The sequence below is a fragment of the Acomys russatus genome, chromosome 25 (genome assembly GCF_903995435.1).
Source record: "Acomys russatus chromosome 25, mAcoRus1.1, whole genome shotgun sequence".
NCBI lineage: Eukaryota > Metazoa > Chordata > Mammalia > Rodentia > Muridae > Acomys > Acomys russatus.
This window is the reverse complement of record NC_067161.1, coordinates 43,062,325-43,085,832: the sequence shown is the minus strand read 5'-3', so window position 1 is coordinate 43,085,832 and position 23,508 is coordinate 43,062,325. Positions and strand designations below refer to the sequence as shown.

The 23,508-nt window shown below is 43.8% G+C and overlaps 1 protein-coding gene across 2 annotated transcripts in view; it reads right to left on the bottom strand.

Moving 5' to 3' along the window:
* Ttc19 (tetratricopeptide repeat domain 19) overlaps positions 1 to 23,508 on the bottom strand; it is a 28,156-nt gene that overhangs the window by 1,863 nt on the left and 2,785 nt on the right. The window contains exons 4-8 of one of the 2 annotated variants that reach the window (XM_051168403.1): positions 23,179 to 23,217; positions 22,490 to 22,546; positions 21,517 to 21,578; positions 17,462 to 17,553; positions 1,632 to 1,786 (exon numbers count right to left, since the gene is read on the bottom strand). In XM_051168403.1, coding sequence (XP_051024360.1) covers positions 1,632 to 1,786; positions 17,462 to 17,553; positions 21,517 to 21,578; positions 22,490 to 22,546; positions 23,179 to 23,217 — 405 coding nt within the window. The remainder of the gene's footprint in view (positions 1 to 1,631; positions 1,787 to 17,461; positions 17,554 to 21,516; positions 21,579 to 22,489; positions 22,547 to 23,178; positions 23,218 to 23,508) is intronic. The other variant, XM_051168404.1, reaches the window with a different exon arrangement.

Genomic DNA, 23,508 nt, shown 5'->3' with positions numbered 1-23,508 from the left:
GTTGATCACACTGCACTGCAGACGGTGTCAGTTGTACAAGGTTGTAAGTGATCATGAAGGCTCAGAATGAACAGGGTACCCTGCTCTACATGGTTATGGAGTGAGCAGCCAGCACCACAGAGCACCTCACTGCAGGCGGCAGCACCCCTAGCGTGATCCTGAGCCTCCCAGGAAGACACAGATCGCCTGGACTACAGGGGTTCTCCTTACAACTTTAGAACTGAGAAAGGTAGCTGGTTCTCCGGATTCCAGGCTTCCTCCTTACTATTCCCCAATGGCATGCCATTCAGGCTCTCTGCATCAAGTCTAAATATTCCACATTCAGTCTAGCTTTACTTGGTGGACTGCAGGCATCAGACAGAGCAATCCACTCCTACCAAAAAGACGATCTCGAGTCTGTCAACGTTTTTGTTTTTGTTTGGCTTTTCAAGACATGGTTTCTCTGTGTCTTGGCTGTCCTGGAACTCGCTCTTAGACCAGGCTGGCCTCAAATTCTGCCTGCCTCTGCCTCCTGGGTGCTGGGATTAAATGCGTGTGCTGTCACCAACACCTGGTTCGATTCTGTGTTTAGTATTCTAGCAAGGCTTTGTTTTGCCTGCTTTGAAAAAGTATATAAAATTCTGTAACAGTGGTTTTAAAAGTTGTTTTTAAGAGCTATGGCCATAGCTCAGTGGTAGAACCCTTGCCTTGAATTTATGAAAGCCCAGGTTTAATCCCTAGTCCTGCCAAAAGGGGTGGGGGGAGGAGTTTTAAAAGTCTCTACTTCCTCACCTCCCACTGTTAGATGGGAGGCAAAGATACTCATACATTAACTAAACATTTACTGACTGGTATGAAAAAGTCTCTGGGGTACAGCATTATTATGTTTGCTTCTAAGTAGTGTGGGGAATTCGGTTCAGTGGTAGAGCACTTCCCAGTGCAAAATCCCTGGGTCTAGTCCCTAGCTCCTGGGGGGGTTGGGGGGGGAGACTCTCACTTAAGAGTCTGCTGACCACTGTGAAACATGAGGCTGCGTGTTCTGAAGCCCTGAAAGCACAGACACTGGGTTAGGCCTGTCTGGTACAAAGATCACTGTGTAAACCATGGCCTGGATAAAAGGGTCTATGCAGAGCCAGCGACTGATCAGCACTCTCTCAAACCCTTCTTTCTTTTAAAAATGATATGGAGAAGTTTATTTGTAGAAGCATGGGAGAGTGGGAAAGGCGGAGGTGTACCCCAAGTGGGGCAGGGGGAGACAGACAGAACAAGAAAGAGGAAGAGAGAGAGAGCAATCTCAAGTCCTCCTTAAAGCAAGTTGGGAATAGTGAAAGCCGGTGGAAAAGGAGTAGGAGGACTCCACACACCTGGATGTGACATGCACACTGCAGGCCAGCTAGCCAGCCACACCCTGCCACACCCATAACTACTATCAGACACTGAATCTAGAGCCTCAGCAATACTATGCAAGCGCTCTCCCACTGAACGATACCCCAGCCCCCAGCCCCTTCTCTTTCCCTCCCTTTGACACAGGATCTCACTAACTCTGCCAGGCAGCCTTGACCTTACGACCTTAAACGACCCTTCCGCAGAGTGCCTGTACCATCAGGCCTGCCTTACACACACTATTTCTCAGAACTGTTTTCATCTTTTACCTGTGGGTGTCTTTCTCCTTGTATTTCTTGACAAATCTGCAGGGCTTTTTCATACATCCTTTGTGCCTGTGATAGCTGCTTGGAGAACAGCAGGTAGCGTGCACAGGAGTCTAAGCACATGCCAAAGAGGAGGTAGGTATTGGCTTTTTCTTCCACTAAGAGAAAGAAAAGCATCGTCAGGATGTAACAGTTATATACAAGGTGAAAAAAGAAGCCAATCTACTTCATCACTGTGGCTACCAATTCCAAAACGCGTCAGCTTAGACAAACCTTTTTTTAAAGATAGATTTATTCATTTATTCATTTATTTATTTATTTTACATGAGTGCTCTATCTGCATGTACACTGGCATGCCAGAAGAGGGCATCAGATCCCAGTATAGATAGTTGTGAGCCACCATATGGTTGCTGGGAATCAGGAATCTTTGCAAGAACAGACAGCACTCTCAACCTGGCTGAGCCATCTCTCAGCCCCTTAAATAAACTCTTAACTAACTACATAAGACAGTTTGGGTGAGTTGACAACCAATTAAATGACAAAAATGACAATTAGGCTGCCTAAAATCATGGAAAACCCAATCCTACCCCTATTTTGAGTAGAAGAGTCCACAGGTCAATTTCAATATTAAATATTTTAAGTAGGAAACTAGTACTCAGGAAAGATGACTAAGATAAACACAAAGTAGAATGGGTTAAGAACAAAAAGTCTAGGACCAATAAAAATTATTTTAGGGTATAAAAAAAAATGCAGTCAGGAAACCAAGAATAATGTAATGGAAAGTCTCAAGCCTAATTTAAAGGACATAAAGCAACTGTCAGAGAGTAAGTGCTGGGACGATGTGGCACTGACAGTGCTGACCGCAGACGTCACACACCTGAGGCCACAGTTAAGAGGAGCAGAAGCCGACAGACCTAGAAAACTCCACCCAGTGCCAGCTTGTACAAGACCTCAAGATGTGCCCCAGATAATGCTGTGGTGAGTGACAGCAATTCAAAGTTCTGAAAGAACTATAAACAGGTTACTTGGGGGGTTTTGTTTTGTTTTCTATAACCTAGGCTGGCCTCAAACTTCTATGACTCCCTGCCTCAGGCTCTGAGAATAAGGAAAGCAGGCATGAGTAACCCATCTCAGCTTATTAGCTAACTTGAGGTAAGTAAATTATCACACACACCCCGGAAGGTGTCCAATTAAACTTAACAACAGAGCTACCATTCCTTCTCCATCTTCTAAGGTTTTCAGGAAATGTATAAATATCATACAAAATTTTAAAAATACTATTTATTACTAAGTAACAGTATGACTAATTACTGAAGAGAGAGTTCAAATAAAATAATGTAGCTGTGGTGGGTGAGCACAGTGGTGTGAACAGTATCAGGTGATGGAAGTGAAAAGAAGTTTAAAAAGCAGAAATCTAAAACAATTTGCTTTTGCTTAATCATAAAAGGTCAATAACAATTTTGAGGGTAAAGCTGGGCTCATCTCTTCCATGAGGCCATGAGTTTGACCCCAGCACAGCACTGTGCAGGTTTCGTAGCACACACCTATAATTCCAGCATTTGGAAGTGGACATGAGAGAATCAGGAGACACAGGTCAGCATGCGAAGACCCATGAAGCCTTGTCTCATAAATCAAGGAGGGCGTGGTTTGGGTGGATGGCCCAGCAGCTAAGAGTGTATGCTGGACAGGCATGAAGACTGTGGAGTTCTGATATCAGAATCCATGTGAAAAAATCTGGGAATAGCCATGTGTGCACTCCCTCCTGCCCCACTTTTGCTTGAGATAGGCCTGCAGCTTGCAATCCTCCAGCACTTAGCCTCCTGGATGCCCCTACCATGCCCAGCTTAGCTGTCTTAAATGCTTCTGTATTTTATAAATGGTTTTTAAAAATCATACAAATAAAATGTGTTCATCAATATAATTGAAAAGACTAGACAGATCTGAGTCTAATACCAAACAAGCAGACAAGTCACCACAAGAGTAGAAGGACGGGGCCGGAGAGATGGCTCAGTGGTTAAGAACACTGATTGCTCTTCCAAAGGACCCAAGTTCAATTCCCATATGGCAGCTCACAACTGTCTGTAACTCCAAGATCTGACACCCTCACACAGACATACATACAGGCAAAACACCAATGCATATAAAATAAAATAAATTAATTAAATAAAATAAAGAATCAAAGGACAAAGTAACAGGTGATTCCAGGAGAAAGTTGCTGCTCTCACATATAAAGGGGGAGGCACAAAGTACAATTAATGAGGTAAAACTCTAGCAGTATTTTGTAAAAACTATTTTTAAAATACATTTTGAATTCATCACACATTCTGACCACAAAAACGTTTGGTTCCCAGATGGGCAGCTCACTCCAGCTCCAAGTGATCCAACATTCTCTTCTGGGATCTGACAGGACTATACTCACAGGCACATACCTATACACAGACGTGTGTGTGTTTTTAATATATGTACATACATACACATAATTAAAAAATAAAAAGAGGGTACAGTGATTAAGAGTACTTGCTGCTCTTACAAAAGACCAAGATTTTGTTCCCAGTACCCACATTGGCAGCTCAGAACCAGCCATAAATTTGGTCCCCAGGGATGTGATGGCGCCTTCTGGCCACTCCAGATACCAGGCACACAAAACAATACACTTACATGCAGGCAAAACAGTCATAGATAAAATTTTAAAAAAATCTTCTTTTAAAAAATGAGTATTTTAAAAAAACTAATAAAATAATTTTCTAAAATGTGACTGAGGAACAAGTGAAAAGGAACTCTAGCTGGGTTTGGTAACACACACCCAAGAGACCAAGGCCAGCCTGGTCTACACAGTGAATTGCAGGACAGCCTGAGCTACACAGAAAAAAATATTGTCTCAAAAAGGAAAAGCCAGGCACGGTGGCACAGTCCTGTAATCCTAGCATTCAGGGAATCAGATGCAGGCAGATCTCTGTGAGTTCACGGCTAGCCTGGTGTACAAAGTAAGTCCAAGACAGCCAAGGCTCCACAGCGAAACTCTGTCTCAACCCCCACTTCCCCCTCAAAAAAAGAAAAAAAAGAAGAAAGAAAATGTACCATAAAAGAACTTCCAGCAAATAATGAAAAGGCTTCTCTGCTTGCTGTCAAGAGAAAATTTCACACAGGGTACAAAAAATGGACTCTAAAATTTTTTTATTGTATGTATTTCTGAGGGGCAAGTGCTTGTAATGCAGCTCAGATGTGTGCATTACAGAAACTTATGGGGGTCACCTTTCTCCATTTGCCATGTGGGCTCCAGGGACTAACCAAGTCGTCAAGCTTGCTGGCAACTATCTTTACCTGCTGAGTTATTTTACTGGCCCCAAAGGACTTCTTTTTCCAAGAAAATAAAATTAATTACTTTCATTTTATTTATGTGTATGGGGGGGTTTGGCTGCATGTATACATCTGTGCATCACATACATGCCCGGTGGCCTCCAAAGGCCAGAAAAGAGCATCAGGTCCCCTGGGGTTGAGGTTATAAACAGTTCTGAGCTACCACACGGTTGCTGGGGGTTGCTGGGAAAGGAACCCAGGTCCTCTGGAAGGACAGGCAGTGCTCTAAACCACTGAGCCACCTAAACAGCCCCACATGATTCTTTGTAATATAAGAACTGCTAAAGTTAAAAAAAGAGAACCAGATAGCTTAATTAAAAACTAAGTAAGTTTTGTGTAACAGAGCTATCCTGGATTCCCAGGCTGGCCTTGAACTCCGTCTGTCTCTGCCTTCTGAGTGATGGGATAAAGGCGTGCACCAACACTCCCAGCCTCCATATATTATTTCTAACCACAGAAAAACATGCCACTTAAAACCAGTATATGTTACAGATTTGCTATAGAAGCCTGTACTCAAAAAATCTAAGCAAAGGGAATTCACAACAGACAGAGGAGGACCAAGCAGTACACGCTGCAGGTCCAGGGACAGCTCAGGCATTTACTACATTAGGGCAGAAAAGCGGGTCAAACAGGAACCTGAGTAGAGATACAGCAGCAATATCCATCTATGGAGGGAAGTACAGAAGCTCCATTAGTACAAGCTTATCTCTAAGAAAATGTGAGCACAGCAGCCCACCCCACCCCCACCGCTAGAGACACAGGGACATCTACAGAACTAAGGGTGTCTGGCTCCCTGGACACTCTGGAATTTCTGCTATCCCAAAACTTTCCTTATTCAACTGATGTCATATTCAGCACTTCCTGCAACACAGTGGTGGAGGTAGAATCTAATTCAAGGTATTTACTTCCAAGAATATGCCTGATAATTGGGAATCTTTCTGCAGGGTATAGCTGAGCTCCCAAGGACCACAAGTTAGGAATTAGCTAAAACTGCAAAGGGAAAGCATGTGAGCCCAGTTTCTATTGCCTTTATAAATGGTTTGAGTGCCTAGGAATCCAGAAATTAAACCCTTTAACTGGTGAAAACTGGAGAGCCATACCTGCAACCTTCACGTCATATGCAGCAGAGCCCACATATACAATCTAAAGATCTATCTACAGAGCGCTGTCACCTGCAGGCATCGCCAACAGTGGAGAACATTCACTGTCTGTCCTCCGCTGCACAGTCAGCTCCTGAGATCATGACTCTAAACACAGCTCAATGCCAAGCAGAGTGGCCGGCTCTCATTTCTTCAATGAGTAAACAAATGAAAAGAAAGAATAAAAACAAGAGTACTGAAGAAAATATAGAAGGAGATATAATAAAGTTTATCAATTGTAATTATAGATTTAAAAACATTAATATCACTCTAAAATGCAGCAAGGAAAGTCATTATAAATCAGTAAGAAAATGACAAATTAGAAGATAGCCCTGGGTGACCTGTCTGTGTAGGGTTGGGATAGTAGGCTCCCTATCTCATGTGTATCGAAAAGCAAACACTAACCTTCACGGAGCAAAAGAATACGGAGATAAGGCTAGGGGACAAACAGACTGGCAGCTGCTATGCAGGACCGGCAAGGAAACCGCATATAAGCATCACACGTCAGATACCCTACAGATAAGGTGTTTACACTACAATTCACAACAGTAGCAAAATTACAGTTATGAAGTAGCAATGAAAATAATTTTATGCTTGGGGGTCACCACAGCATTAACAATTATACTAAAAGGTCACAGCATTAGGAAGGCTGAGAACCACTGACTTGAAAGCAAAGGCATTCGAGTGCAGCTTAGAGTAGACCATGTGCTTGGCAATATGATCCCAGTGGCACTAGAAAATAATAGTATGTACAGTGGAAATCTCTAAAAATGATATAAAAACACAATGAACAAGCGAGGAAAAACACAAACAGATAATTCTCTGAACAGGAATCCCGTGAGCCAATAAATATATACAAAACTATGATAGTTCATTAATAAGCAGAAACACCTGAAGTTATAATGAAATCTCTTACCATATCTCCCAGATATTAAAAAATCTCAAGTCAAGAATAACAGGGGAGGGGCTGGAGAGGTGGTTAGGAGCTCTGCCTGCTCTTCCAGAGGCCCTGAGTTCAATTCCCGGCAACCACATGGCGGCTCACAACCATCTATAACAAGATCTGATGCCCTCTTCTGGAATGCAGGTGTACATACAGATAGAGCACTCATACATAAAATAAAGAAATAAATCCTTTTTAAAAACATGAACAATTAAAAAAAAAGAGTAGCAGGGGCAGAGACTTGGCAGGGTTAAGCTACTGTGGCCTACAATTTAGTAACATTCAGTACGCTGCCCCGGGAGGAGCTTGCCGGCCGGCCAGGGTGTCCAGGAAGAGGTGGCTTGCGTAGCGAAAGGCGCACGCACGAGCACATGCTACAGCCGCAGCAAGAGCTGCCCCCGCCTGCACTGCCAGAAAAAGCTGCCTCATCCCTCGCTCCTCCATAGGCAGGTGACAACCCAAAGAAGTCACCTGCCTAGACAGATACAACTTATCCGACATGCAGTTCAGCAAGCCAACAGGCCCTGCAAGCTAAGAACACAGCTTTCTTCCCATTCCAGCATAGGTAAGTCTCCACAGTAAAATGCTTCCCAGAAAAAGCAAATTACAGGAAGTAAGTGTACAATATAATGTCATTTGCATAAGGTTTAAAACACATTAGCCTTTCTATGTATTGCTCATTGACATATACATAACAAATAGGTAAATGACTAAATTCAGGACAGTAATTAGACCTGAGCAGACTTAGTAACAAAACAAGCAAAGACCTAGAGCAACTAGGTAAAAATATTAAGTTTGACAAGGTAGGAGAAAAGTAACAAAAATTGTTAAAGATGTCATACTTTACTTTTCAGGGAAATCTCTTACTTTAACAAAACAAAACTGAAGAAAAGCAGAGACATGCCTCCAAATCCACAATGTCAAACACAAACTGGAAAATTCTCCAACATGCTCTCCAAATTTCTCAAAAAAGAAAAGAAAGAAATTAAGCCACAGCTTTGACATAAGACACTGAAAATATACTCAGCAAAGTCTGAGTAAGATATAGACACACTACAATATGTGGGAAATAACTAGAGAAAACCTGTTTTTCTGGTGAAGGGATAATTTGCAATAAAGAGAACTGAAACTCTGAGGTGATTATCAGAAATATGGATAGTCATGGCTGGGCTCGGGGTGGGAGAGGAGAGTAAAGGAGTTCTGTTGCAGTTGATTTACCAACATGGCCGAATAATGTGTATCATTGGGCCTATAATTATTATTACGGCAGTATTTTCCAGCTCGCTAGCAATCAATCAAGACACAGACACCTGTTATATTTTAAAATAGCCTTAGCTAACCTGGGACAGAGCAGATAATAATCCTCTAAACTACTTCCCCTAGTGGGGCAGGTATGGAATACCTGTCCTAATCCCATGCCATCTGCTTCTAATAATTTCTATCAAGCTATCGCCCATCCATAATCCCAAATACTTGCTAACGTTCTCCATCTGGGCCAAATCTCCATCCACCTAACTAATCCAGCCATGCCTCTCCTCCACCTAACCTGACGGCACATCTCCTTCTTCCTCTCTCCTCTCCTCCGGTCTCTCTTACCCACTCATCTAGTGGAGCTTCTCTTTCCTTTCATGGTCTAATTGCTCTCTTACAGTCAGTATTTACATTCTCACATGCCACAATCAGTTTCAGTTCCTGTTTGGTTTCAGAATCTGGTATGGCTCAATCTACAGCTGTACCCAATCTCTGCAAAAATTCTGTGAAGGCTTCCCCAGACCCTTGGAATACCTTAGTAAATGGTATGGTTGACTGACCAGGCTCCTCTACCATGTCCCAAGCTCTTAAGGCTGCAACACGACATTGTTCAATTACTCTATCTTCAGACTGAATTTGTTCTCTCCCTCTCTTTTGTTTTGTTTTGTTTTTGAGGCAGGATCTCTCTGTGTAGCCTTAGCTGTCCTGGACTCACTTTGTACGCAAGGCTGGCCTCAAACTCACAGCGATCCACCTGCCTCTGCCTCCCGAGTGCTGGGATTAAAGGCGTGCGCCACCACGCCAGCTGAATTTGTTCTCTTTAAACCAGCATGTTGCCCTTCACCAAGCTGTTGATCTTTATCAACGTTGATCCCCCTTGTTGTATCTTCCTGTTCTATTCTCACAGCCTCACCTCAACACCATGACAACCACTGTAATTCTTGTGCCACTTCTAATACCGCTGAAACCAAACTTTTCCAATCTTGGGGAACAAGTCTATGCTGCATAGCCCAGTTATTTAACATTTGTTTAATGAAGCCAATTCCTTAAAATGTTTTAAATCCAACATATCTATTGGACGCCATGCCATTTCATCATATTCCTTAGCGCCATTATGAGCAGGCACGTGTGTTATAGTAACTGGAAAAGCTGATGTGACTGTGTGACTCTGGAGGGTCTCCAAAGATCTTTTGTTTGCCTGCTTTCCTGTCCCTCTAGTTTCCATTTTTTCTTCACCCCCTTTTACCAAAGGTGATTTTTGCCTTCCCAGCTTTTCAACTTCTTCCCGCACTTTCTCCAGCTGTTCAGTCAAGTCTGCAATTCTTTCCAAAAGGATAGAATTTACTGATACTTCTGGTTTTCCTATCTTATCAGCCTTTCTTCTAATCCTTCTAAGAATGAAATACAATAAAAAGACAAAGAAAAAAAAAACCAGAAAATTCCCTCTAAGTATGACACAGGAAAGTTTTGAAACAGCAGCTGCGATTTTGCTAATATCCTCAAACAGCATTTCTATCTCCTCGAGATTTCAATCTTCCCTCATACCACTGAAAATTACAGAACCCATCAGGCCCAGCACCAGAGTTCAGAAAAATTGGCTTGTTTAAAAAAATCACTATAGAATTTTACCTAGAAGAACTAGACAAAATGAGTAACCTCGGACAATAGTCATTATAAACCAGGCAGACTTAAGAAACATTTCCAAGCCGGGCATGGTGGCGCACGCCTTTAATCCCAGCACTTGGGAGGCAGAGGCAGGCGGATTGATGTGAGTTCGAGGCCAGCCTGGTCTACAAAGCAAGTCCAGGACAGCCAAGGCTGCACAGAGAAACCCTGTCTCAAAAAACAAAAACAAAACAAAATAAAAAAAGAAGAAGAAGAAGAAAGAAAAGAAACATTTCCAACATTTCACCCAGCACCTACCATGCATAAGGCCCAGGTTCAATCCCTGGTACTTAAAGAGAGGTCCCAAATACAGCATTGGCCAGGACAAACCTCACCCGAGGCTACAAAACAGCTGCCAACAAATCCAAAGGACTGAATGCATACAGTGTCCTTTTTCTGTCACATGAGAATAAACTGAGATCGACAAGAGAAAAAGAAACTTGGAAATTAATCACACTCTTAAATATCTTAAGTTACCAAGAAAAGTATAAGAAAAACTAGAAAATATTTTGGAATAAATAAAAATGAAAATATACCGATATTTATGGGATGCAGGTAAATTAGAAAACTCTTAAATCAGTAACCTAATTTCTCACGGTAAGCTAGAAAAAGTGCAAAATAAATCCCATATGGGAATGACTTTTTAATTGACTTTACATCCCGAAAATAGACCCTCCCTCCTCTCCTTCATGGTTTCAGTGAGTCACAACCCATCATCAGTTCAGTTAACCCTGGCCCTCCTTTAACTCAGCTGACACTCTCTACTACTATTTATGGTAAATGCATGCTAATATATTCAAATAATAATCACCCCAAAATACATCAACATAACGCAAATCTAATAATGTAGGCAAGTACTTTGAGGACTGATAAAGTGATTCCACACAATTCACATGAAAAATGCCAAATCAGCTGGGCACAGGGGCACACGCCTATACTCCGAGCACTCAGGGAGGCAGAGGCAGGCAGATCTCTGTGAGTTCGAGGCCAGCCTGTCCTACAAAGCAAGTCCAGAACAGCCAGGGCTAGACATAGAAACTGTTTTCGAAAACCAAGAAAAAAGATGGAAGGAAGGAAGATAGGTGAAAACTGTGGGAAATGTCTATAAAAATAGCATGCATGCACTGTGTTATATTTATAGGATATAACTTAACAATGTTTACCATTAAAAGTCGGGCACGGTGCGCACGCCTTTAATCCCAGCATTAGGGAGGCAGAGGCAGATGGATCACTGTGAGTTCGAAGCCAGCCTGGTCTACAAAGTGAGTCCAGGACAGCCAAGGCTACACAGAGAAACCCTGTCTCAAAACAAACAAACAAACAAACAAACAAGCAAATGAGACATTCAATGAACAGAAAATTCTGAAGAAAACTGTTCTTAATGATAATTACCTGTAAGAAACTAGTGGTCAACTTTACAAGTAAATTCTAGATAAATTAAAAAGCCAAATAATAAAACTGTTTAGATAAAGTTAAAACAGGAAGAAAAAAATGACAAGAAACGTGGAAAGATGGGTGACAGACAGCCTGCCTGGCTGGAATGTTGACAGACACGTGCAGAGCACTGTGCCCCAGAGGAATAGGGCCTTTGCCTCACTTTCTATGACTCAAATCTGAAAACTGTGTCTGGCATAGGACAACTCAGTATTTATTAAAAACTAATAAAAGCTAGGGGTGGACAGACGGCTCAACAGCTAAGCGCACTCGCTTCTCTTACAGAGGTCTGTAAGCCCAGCTCAAGGGCTCCAATGCTTTCTCCCAGCTTCCCCAGGAACCTGCACTCAGGAGCTAATTCCCACCCACACAGATACAAGTGAAAAAAATTAATTAAAAAAACTTAATAAAAGCAACTGAACACAGACTGCATGACTCATTTACACACACTTAATAAAAACTTGGGACTCTGAGGCCAGCTGGCCTAGTGTGTATGGCAGCAAGCAGTAAGAAACACTGTCTGGCACAAAGTGCAAGGTGTAAACAACACCCAAGGCTGTCCTCTGACCTCCAAACGCACACCATGGTACTCACTACTACCCAACGAAAAGCACAAACAAACAACACTCTCACTACAAAGACTTGCATATCCTGTCAATGGGCTGACAGGGTTACAGACGTTAATGTGCTTCAAGGAGAAGGGGCATAGCCTTATCACAGTAATAAAAGCCAATGGGTACCATCTCCTGAGTTGTGCTGTGCAGCAGTCACTGTTCTGATGCTATAGATACACCACCTCAGCTCCAAAGGTCCCAGGAGACTCCTGGTCTTAACCTCCTCCTAGAGAACAACAGATGAACTAACCTGACCAGATGAGCTATAACCCCAGCGCCATGACTGTCTACTCACCACGCTCCCCATCATGATGGTCATGGACTCTAACTAACTCTATGAAACCACAAACCCCAAATACTCTTTCTTCTATAAGTTGTCTTGGTCATGGTGTCTTATCACAGCAACAGAAAAGTGAGGCAGGAACCTAGCCCCACATGCTGTCCACTGACCTGCACAGGCACACTATGGCACACATGAGTGCCTGGGCATGTACACACATACACAAATAAATGAATATAATACAAATATTTTAAAATAAATTCTAAAAACAACAAGAAAGCAAGTAACACCAAAGAAAACAAAATCTGAAAATTATATTATGTAATCATTTTACTTGGCTCAGCAAGTAATGTTATTTATATGTACATATGTAGACACAATGAAAAATTGTAACCTTAACTCTTTCATAAGTCAATAGCTTCCAAAAATTTCAGTCAGGAAATAATAATTTTATGTTTTCAGGAGAAGTCCACCTCTGAAACAGCAAGGGTGCTGCACTGTCACATGAAGAGCAGGAAGAGGCGGGTCCCCAGGGGCCAGCCAGCCAAAAGAGCCTGACAGGCAAGCTCCAGGTCAAGGAGGCCAACAGTGTGCAATGATCCCAAGGCTGACTTCTTGCTTCCACTCACAAGTGCACACATGCATGCACACACAGACAGAAAAAGTACCAGAAGAAATTAGTCAGTTGAAAACAGATGGGGCAAGGTGTGGCAAAGAAATGCTATTTCAAAGTAGGTCTTATAATAGATTTGACTTTTAATCCGATAATGTGAGCTGCAGAAACTGGAAGAAAATATGTATTCATAATAAACTATGCAGCAAACACAAATGAACTATAAATTTACAAATCTCAAACAACCAGAGAAAATATGTCTACATTTTAAAATCATTCAGCCTTTGGTCTGTTGTGTCATAGAAAACTGAGCTCTTCTACACTACATATGCTACTCTGTAATTGAATTCCCTGTTTGCTCAAGGCCAGGGGCAACACTGGCTGCTGATCCTAGGGTGTTGCTCACCTGGAATTTTGAGGCAGGGTATTGGCCTGGAAATCATGGGACTCAGGGTAGGCTGACTGGCCAGCCAGCGAATCCCCACATCTCACTGCTGTCATTACCAGAACGGCACCACACCCAGCCTTCTGACATGGGTGCCAGGGATAGAACCTGAGTTCTCATGCTTGCTGGGCAAGCACTTTATCAACTGAACTGTCTCCCCAACCCTCACTAATTTATGATAATTTCCTCAGTAATTACATATGTATCTACACCATGGGGGACAAAATACACTAGACTACATGTTTGATGTCATTTTCACTAATGTCCTTTTGGTACAGAGCTAGTCATACAGAACACACAGAAATTTGTGTTTCTGTTATGTCCCAGGTGCACACATGTATGTGAATGGTATGCCTGCATGTGGTGGCACAGGCCAACCTCAGCATTGTTTCTCATGAGCTGTCCACCTTGTTTTTGAGACACGGTCTCTCACCAGGATCTAGGACACACCAATTCAGTTCGGCTGGATGGCCAGGAAGGCCCAGGGACCATCCTGTCTCTGCCTCCCCAGCACTGGGATATTAAGCAGCCATCATCATAGTTGTCATTTTACACAAGTTCGGGGGATTGAGCTCAGATCCTATTGTTTGCATGGCAAGCACTTTATGGAGTAACCTATCTCCTCAGCCTTCCCTTTCTTTGCTAAGACAAAGTCTCACTCTGTCGCCTGAGTTGTTCTCAAACTCACAGTAATCCTCTTGCCTCGGCTTCCCAAATGCTGAAAATGAAACCATGAGCCATCATACATGAATTTGCTAAGTCATTTACCATGCCAAAGATTAATGCCAGAATTCATATTTGAAACAGCCAGGGGTAATGGCATGTGCCTGTAATGCTAGCATTAGGGCGGCAGAGGCTCCATGGCCAGCTGGCAAGCTCTAAGCCAGAGAGTGAACCTGTCTCCCCAAAACACAATGGACAACGACTGAGGAACAACACCCCAGACTCTGTCCTCTGGAATACAAGAGTCTCCTTCCATGCATACACATGAACACACACACACACACACACACACGAAATCAGCTTATATACCCAACAAGAATTATTTTGCCTATAAAAAACAGAAACAAATTTTCATAGTATAGTATTAAAAGCCAAGTTTCAATAGAAAGTAAACAACTGTTCCTTTGTAGCAGTATGGTTATCTTCCTTCATAAAGCTCTCCATAATTTTTAGAAAGTCAGTAACTATTTTTGGAGCTGAAAAAGCTTTATACTCACAGGGCACGGTGGCACACGCCTTTAACCGCAGCACTAAGGAGGCAGAAGCAGGTGGACTCTGTGAGTTCGAGGCCAGCCTGGTCTACACAGTGAAGCCAGGACAGCCAGGACTACAAGAGAAACCCTGTCTCAAAAAAATAAAACAAAACCTCCAAAACAAACAAACAAACAAACAAACAAACAGAGCTTTATACTCTTAATAAACTAGTATCAAGGGGTTAAAAATGCAGCTCATGGACTGGAGAGATGGCTCAGTGGTTAAGAGCACTGACTGCTCTTCCAAAGGACCTGGGTTCAATTCCCAGCACCCACATGGCAGCTCACAACTGTCTGTAACTCCAAGATCTGACAGCCTCATGCAGACATACATGCACGTACAATAAAAATGAATAATTTTTTTAAATGCAGCTCATTTAGTAAAGTGTTTGCCTAGCCTTGATTCAATCCACAACACAAGCCAGGTATTGGTATAATCCTCGCACTCAGAAGGTGGAGGCAGATGAGAAGTACAAAGGCACCCTCACCTATGTAAGCTGGAGGCCAGCCTGGGGTACATGAGACCCTAGACAGAATGAGTGCGAGAGGCAGAAGTAGACAATACAAGACCAACTGACAGTGGCTCGTATTGGTCAAGAGGCTGAGGAAGGAGTGCCTTAAATTTGATGCCAGTCTGGCCTATATAGCAATATCCCATCTGACAAAGAGAAAGAGAGAAGGAGAGAGAGAGGGAGAAAGGAAGAAGGGAGTGAGAGAGAGAGAGGGAGGGAGAGAGAAAAGAGGAAGGAGAGGGGAGGAAGCACGAAAAAACACTAGTAATGTTCCAGTGCATGATGGCAAGGGCGTGGACAATGAATGACTCACACACTCTGTGGCTGGGATTCGTTCATACCTTCTCTGGGTTTCTTCAAGCTCTTCGCAATGCACTGAACTGTATTTACTTGCTGTTCTTTGTCGAATTGTGTTCTTTCAGTAATTACTGAGCCCTTGTTAGGTGCTAGACACTCTTCCAGGCACTAAGGATTTAATACAACACATGGCATCTTGATTTCTCTTTGGTAGAGAAAACAAATACTAAAAACAGTTAGCAAAAATGTACTTCTATTGGTACTACAGACAAAAGCACACAGCACTCCTACTTCAAGGATGGTAAAGAAGAGTTAAAGGATAAAGGGGATGAGTGACACAAAGATAGGAAGAGATGCCTGTGTTAGGATAAGCCTCTGAGGAGGACACTGAGCAAACCTGATGAAGTGAGGCAGTGGTGAGAGCAGTCTAGGGAGAAGGCACACTGAACGAAAGGCCTTGAGATGGGATGGGCTCAAGGTGTGCAAGACCAGGAAAAAGAGCCATGTTTTCAGTGCAATGCGCAAGGAGAAAGAAGATAAGGAGGCTACAGAAGCAGGAGGGAGCCAGATTGTGGATCTGTGTAAGGACTGTGAATTTATTCTAAAGGTAATACAGAAACAATGAAGTCTTTAAAAAATTACTTTGCCTGCTGTATGGATAACAGATTACTTGACGGGTAAAGGGAAGGAAGCAGGAAAAACTGAGATCAGCATCCAGACAAAAATGGATGAAGGCCTCCACAAATCAGCGGGATGAACGGTGAGACATGTCTAACGTGGATGCATTTTCACAGCTGATACAAGAGACCTTGTTGGTAGGACTAGTATAAGGAGGAAATCATGGAGAACTCTTAGGTTCTCTGCCAAAGCCACCAGGTGGATGCTGCTGTCAGTTACCAAACAGTCTAACCAAGTTTAAGATCAGTCCCCTAAGTCTGCTGTCATGGTGCCGGCTGGGAGGTATAAATGTCACAGTTAAATGTTATGGGACTATGTGGCATTTCCTAAGGTGTGAGCCAGAGGGAAAAGAGAAGCAGATGAAGATACCTGAGATCAGCCACCATCGGTGAACAGGCATGAGGAAAGCGAAAGATCAATGAGATGCCCAGAAATCAAGGGACAGTGCTCCCTGTAGGAGACAGTGATCCTCTCAGTCAAAACTACTGTGTCTTACTAGATTTGGTGACAGTGATAAAGGTGGCTACAGTGCGGCGATGGAGAAGAAAACCTGACGATGTTCAAGAGAGGTGGGACGAAAAGTTGCCCGTGGTTCCCTAGTATCTTGCTACCTCTTGGCAATAATCAATATGTAACACGTTTCTTAATGAATGTGAAGCCTGCAAATTTCTAGTACTTCAAATGAAGTAAGAAACCCAAATGAAAGCCACGTGTAGAAGCATACACCTTTAATCCAAGAGTTCAAGAGGGAGAGACAGGTGTTATCTCAGAATTAGAGACCAACCTGGTCTGCACAGCAGCCAGGACTGCGCAGTGGGCCAGCCAGGACTACATGGGACCCTGGCTCAGAGAGAGCAGATGGGGGGAAGAAAAGAAGAAACCCAAATACAGAGCTTAAAAGCTCCCACGGCACTGTGCTCCTTCTTCCTTACCCTGCTGCACAACTAGACTCATCTCTTTCTCTCTCTAATCTAGGGGTTGGTCCCTGGCAGGCAGTGCTCTCCCACACAGCTCTACTTTAATAAGTGACTGAAGAAAAAGTAAAGACTTCCCTTTGCAATTGTCAGTTTCCCAAACATTATAAATGTAGCGGAAGTTAGCAGAGAAATTATGAACCTGTCACCCAAGGGCTTTAAAACAAACAAACAAACAAAAAACTCCGAACAATACTCAACTCACTTAAACCCATAGCATTAGGACAGGCACTTACTCTCCAGAATGGCTACCTGGCCCTCCACCTATGAGGGAGGGCTCTTTCCCTTACTGAACACCCAGCAACGGAAACCTCTGTGGAGAGTTTATAGTGCGGGTGGAGAAAACCCAATGTCTAGAGAAGTCAAGTTTCCTACCCGACATGTCTTCCGCCAGTTCCTTCTCTCTTTCAATTTTCCCCTCCAGAGTTGAAATGCAGAATTCATAGCCAGCGAGTGCAAATTCCTGTCTGGAAACAAGTACCGACAGTCAACTGTGCTCATCTGTCCCTACAGCTCTGGGCTGAGCTTATCAGCAGGGACACAGGGGAGGCTGCCACAGGACGTCCAAGTAAAAGGTCTGCAAACCACTCCCTATCACAGCATTCCTCCTCCCGTGCCCAGCGCCTCACACACGGCAGGCAGGAGCCCTCGGTCAGCCTCTCAAGTCCCATAACCTGGCAATGTGTTTTCTCACCTTACACTCCCCTTAATAAAACAACGTGAAAACAGGCGAGTGACTCAGGTGCTACTTATTCATGGACTATGCAGAAAAACTTTCAGCTCCATTAAGACACATGAATCTTATTTTTCAGCATTTATTTGCTTTGAGAGTCTACTTGTCAGAGGAACTGAGGCATCATTAACATCTAGTTCTGTAAGACACTGCTCTCAAGAATGTTCTTTGGCACAAGCCAAACTCGAAGTTCAAGATTTAAGTCAGGTGCTGCCGTGTGTTTTGTCTGTAGCACAGGCTGTCCTAGGCTGCAGCACAAGCCCCCAGCCCAAGTCAAGTCCCTCAGAAGCCCCAGCCTATCTAGTGCCCAACCACAATGCAGGGAAACTAAGCTGGTGCTAAAGAAAATGGAGTTGGTGACTCAAACAGGGGCCAAGGTTGGGACCTCTGGCCTCAAAGAGCAACTTTTCTGAACAGCATCCGACTTTATGTGACATATATCTCTGGCAGTAACTTCCGCAGAGCTAAAAATCTAAAGGAACGCAATCCTCTCTCCCTAAGCCCACTCCCAAAACAGAACTCTCCAGAAGATGGTCCCGGGCATATGTGATGTCCCTGTGAATTCTAGAGACCAGAAGGAATGAAAGGCTGTGTCAGCTGACATTTTGTCAACTAGAGCCAAGTGAAATCACCTGAGGTGAAGAACAGCTGAGATAGTGCCATTAGCCCTGCTTTGTAGGCAAACACGTGTGGGGCATTTTCTTGACGGATGATTGATATGGATGGGGCCCACACCGGGTGGTCCCAAGGGATACAAGAAAACAAACTGAGCAACTTAGGAGAAGCAAGCCAGTAAGCACTGCTCCTCCATGGCTTCTGCTTCCGGTCCTGCCTTCAACTCTTGCCCTGACTCCTCGCAGTGATACTGTATGACTTAAGCATTATAAAATAATAACCCTTTCCTCTCCACAGTACATTTAGGCATGGTGCTTTACTACAGCAAAAGAGGCCCTAAGACAGAAACTGTTACCAGGATCACAGGTACGGCTGTGACCTGACCATGCTGTCTTTGGGGGCCAATGCAGAAGGGCACTGAGACTTTAGACCAGGAAAGCCATTCAGTGTCCAGCGCTTAATGGGCTGTTACTGGACCTTGGGCGACAGAAATGCTGTGGAGGTGCAGATGACCGAGGCCTGGCTTGTCAAGTTTCAGAGGGCCATCTGTGTGGTGCTCTGTATTAAAAATCTTTAGCTGGAGCTAAAGATTCAGCAGTGATTAGCGAGAGACCGGCACCACTAAAGTGAAACCTTTGCTTTGCTGGGACAATCAATGCTGCTTAAATGAAGCTCAGAAATTAGGGGTGATTTTAATACAAGCATCACTAAAGTGAAATGATCGAGGACTGTTTCCCCAGGGTCAACACACAGAAGCTGTGGTCCAGAGGGGGCCAAGGCTGTGTCTCACGGTGACAGTTGAACTTGGTAGCATGAGTAACCCAGGTGGTACTGGTTTTAAAGGCATGAAGGGGGTCATGGGTAGCGCCTGAGGCTTGCCACTCTATGGTAGGGGTGGAGTCCCTGAAGAGAGCCGCTGCACAGTGGTTAAAGTGCAGCCTCAGTTTCAATGGAAACCCCAGCACTGGAGACTAGTGTCATGGGGTAACTGCCGAGGACAGGAGCACCTGTGGCATGAAGCCGACCTGAGCCTATCAGCCATATATGCCGTGGAGAAAGAGCTGGGCAAGCACAGCTGCCCACACCGGCGGGAACCACACATGAGAACTGTTTATACTGTTCAGAACTGACTTTTGCTTTGATTTGGTCATAACTGTGCCCTGGTTCTTCCCTCTTGGAATAAAGTCTGTAACTGGTTTTGCAGAAGTCCACAACTGGATATTTTAAAGAGACTGAATTTTAAACTGTTTGAAAAATGTTTTCAAGACCATGGGACTTAAAAGTTATGTTTTAGGTTGGGGATGGTGGAACATGCCTTTAATCCCAGCACTCGGGAGGCAGAGGCCAGCCTGGTCTACAAAGCAAGTCCAAGACAGCCAAGGCTACACAGAGAAACCTCGTCTCAAAATGCAAAAACAACAACAAAAATGTTGTGTTTTATTTTGTGGTATGAACATTAACATGACACCTTGGGGACAAGTGGGAAAGGAAAGGTTACATGTCAGTAGTGATATATTTCTGTGTCAAAGTGACAAGGAGTCAGTCACATTATCTAGTTTTTTGTCAACATGATTAGCCTGTAAGCAAGTGGGGGGGGGGGGCAGGGCATGTCATTTTCTTGATTCATGATGACATGGAAGGGCCCGGCCTACTTGTGAGTGTTGTTATCCCTGACAGATAGTCCTGGGGTGTACACGAAAGCACACCAAGCAAGCCAGCAGGCATCGCTCCTCCGCGGCTTCTGCTTCCGTCCCTGCCTCAGCTGTCTCCTTCAGCTTCCCTTGTTCACATCAGAAGAAACCTAACACGGGGACCTTAAGGCCTCATGGATGTTTCTAGCTTTTGACAACACCTAAACTGTTTCCTAAACCTGTTCATGTAGCTGATGAGCTTTTTCTTCTTTGTAAGAATTTAGGCTCATTCATGGAGGTACACACCTTTGATACCATCACTCAGGAGGAAGAGACAAGTGTGAGTTTGAGGACAGGCTGATCTACATAGTGTGTTCCAGGACAGCTAGGGCAACACGGACAAGCCCTGTCTCAAAAAATAAAAACAAAACAAAAAAATAATTCAGCTGGGCGTGGTGGCACACACCTTTAATCCCAGCACTCGGGAGGCAGAGCCAGGCGGATCTCTGAGTTCCAGGCCAGCCTGGTCTACAAAGCGAGTCTAGGACAGCCAAGGCTACACAGGGAAACCCTGTCGGGGGGGGGGGGGTGTTTAAAGAATTCAAACTTGTCTACTGTTTTAAAACTAGGACGTCCCAACTTATATACCCAGACTTCCATCTACTATTGGCTACATCCAAACTCCACCTGATGTAAAGACCATCTAATTCCTCTTATAGGTACTTGTATCAGTTAGTTTTATGTCCACTAGATACAAGCTAGAGTCATCTGAGGGGAGGTAACCTCAACTGAGAAAATGCCTCCACAAGGTGGGTCTGTTGACAGCATGTAGGGCATTTTTTAAATTAGTGACCGTGTCCTGGGTGCTGTAAGGAAGCCGAAAGGCTGAGCAAGGCAGTGAGCAGCATTCCTCCATGGCCTCTGCATTAACTCTTGGCCCCAGGTTCCCGTCCGCTGGAGCTCCCGCCTTAGCTTCCCTCCCCAACCAGCTTTTGGTCTTAATGTTTTAATCACAGTAAAAGAAACCCTAACTATTTCCCCAAATGGATAAGGGGCTGGTAACCCTCACCATCTGGCTTCCTCCTCTGCTGGCGGAGTGGCCTCTCTGAGTCTACAGTCGGAGTACTTCTTACACTGTTCCCTTTGCTTCTGGAAGAGCTGACTACAGTTCTACTTCCCTTCCCACTTCAAGCAGGAACTAAATACTTGATTAGTATCACAGTTCAGTTACAGGACAGCAGCTGTGCTCCACTTGAGTAAACGGAAACAAGAGGAGGGCGACTGGGAAGGCCTCAAAACTACAAAGAGGAGAAGGGCAGTACTCTGAGCATGACATCAACTCTCTGGGGACCCAGATGGCCAACAGGTAAATTAAAAGGGTCTAATAGCCCAGGCCTGCGTGTCCTGCTCATCATTCTACCTGGCCATGTCTAAACTCTGACCATACTTACTTATTCTGAGCAGCATAGATATTGGCCAGCTTCAGAGAGATCTCAATGATCGCATTGTCTTCCTGTTAGGATAAAAACAAAACAAAAAGTTTAAAAGAAGGGAATTCATGAGAAGTAAAATCTTCTTCTGAGTATTTCTAACATTGATACCGAATTTGGCCTCAGAGCCAATCTTTCTTTTAAAGGAATTAACCAGCTATGAATTCTTCGGCCATCACTACTCAGCATTAGTGAAACAGCAGACATTTTAATACAGGTCTGGGGGTGAAATAGACACCTTTTTGGTCAAAGTACTTATGTGCTGGCCCTGGGGCCAGAGGGCATGTCCTGATGGGGTTTGGTCAACTAGACACAACCTAGTTATCATGGAAGAGGAACCTCTACTGAGAAAAGCTGCCTCCCATCAGACTGACTGTAGGCAAGTCTGTGATGTACTCTCTTGATTAATAACTGGTGTGGGAGGGCCCGCTCACTGTGGGTGGTGCCAGCCCTGGGTGGGTGGGACACGGTGGTATAAGAAAGCAAACTGAAGCCGGGCGGTGGTGGCGCACACCTTTAATCCCAGCACTCGGGAGGCAGAGGTAGGTGGATCTCTGTGAGTTCGAAGCCAGCCTGGTCTACAAAGCGAGTCCAGGATGGCCAAGGCTACACAGAAAAAGAAACCCTGTCTTGAAAAAACAAAAACAAAACAAAAAACAAAAGAAAAAAGCTGAGTGAGCCACAGGAAGCAAGGCAGTAAGCAGAGTATCTATGCCCTGTGTTTCAGTTCCTGTTTCCAGGTACCTGCCTAAGAGCTCCTGCCTTGACTTCCTTCAGTGTTACCAGAAAGTGTAATATGAAAAAAAAACCCTTTGTCCCCAAGTTACTTTTGGTCATGGTGTTTTATCACAGCAACAGAGACCCTAACTAAGACAGGGAGTTCTCACTTGTAAACTGTTTCGGATGAGGGGGCAACCCTAGGCGATGACCTCACCTGCTTCATGCCTCCTCCAAGCAGGTAACTCATTGTTGCTTTGAACAGCTGTTCTGCCTAAAAGCATAAAGATTTTTTAAAACCATCTATATATGACCCCTGATTCTAAGTACTAATTTAGCATATTTGAATACATGTATACACACACACACACACACAGTGTATGGGAAGCTTTGAAACGCTTATAAAGATCAAGACCTCACATCCTCTGTATACCGTAAAGTCCCCTGTAATGAGCAGAAACTAACTTCAACAGATTAATCACCTGAACCAATGTGGCAGATTACAAACTGTCCCCTAATATTCACCCCATCAATTAAGTTTTTAAAACAACCCTCAGTTTTTGAATCATCCTTTTATAGTTAACTGTGATCATAACTAGCGTACAATCAAATTAAGCTCTGGCTCCATCCCCTCCTTTTCCCTTCTTGCATGCCAGAAGTGAGTTAGCGCACTCACGCAGATGAAGACCTATCTTAAAATGAACCTGAGATTTCTGAGTCACACAACAGAGAGGCCTGCTCTGATTGTAGTCTCTAGCCTACGAGTGGGCCAATCAATTAAAAAGAAACACACCTGTAACTTCAGTCACTGTGTCGTGGGGACCTTTTGGAGAAACAACATATACCCTACCGTCACAGTTCCCAGAGGCGTTACCAATTTAAGGTTTTACAAAGCGATTGACTTACATTTTCAAGCTGCCCTCGTATAAATGCTAAGTTGGCCATCTGAAAGCAAATTATAAATGGCTGTTCAGTTCAAGGCACTGAATTTACACAGATTTAAAAACCTTTAAGTGAAACATTCTTTTCTGTTTTCACAATCTTAAAAAAAAAAAAACCAAAACAGAGAAAATATGTCATCTTTTACTCTGGAGCCCAGTACAGCAACAGTGAGAGAAGCACATGGTTTATTTTATATATTCTGTTGAAAGCAAACTAAACCTAGATCCACCAGCCACTGAAGAGAAAGATATTAAGGCATTTGTTTCAGCCGGGCGTGTTGGCGCACGCCTTTAA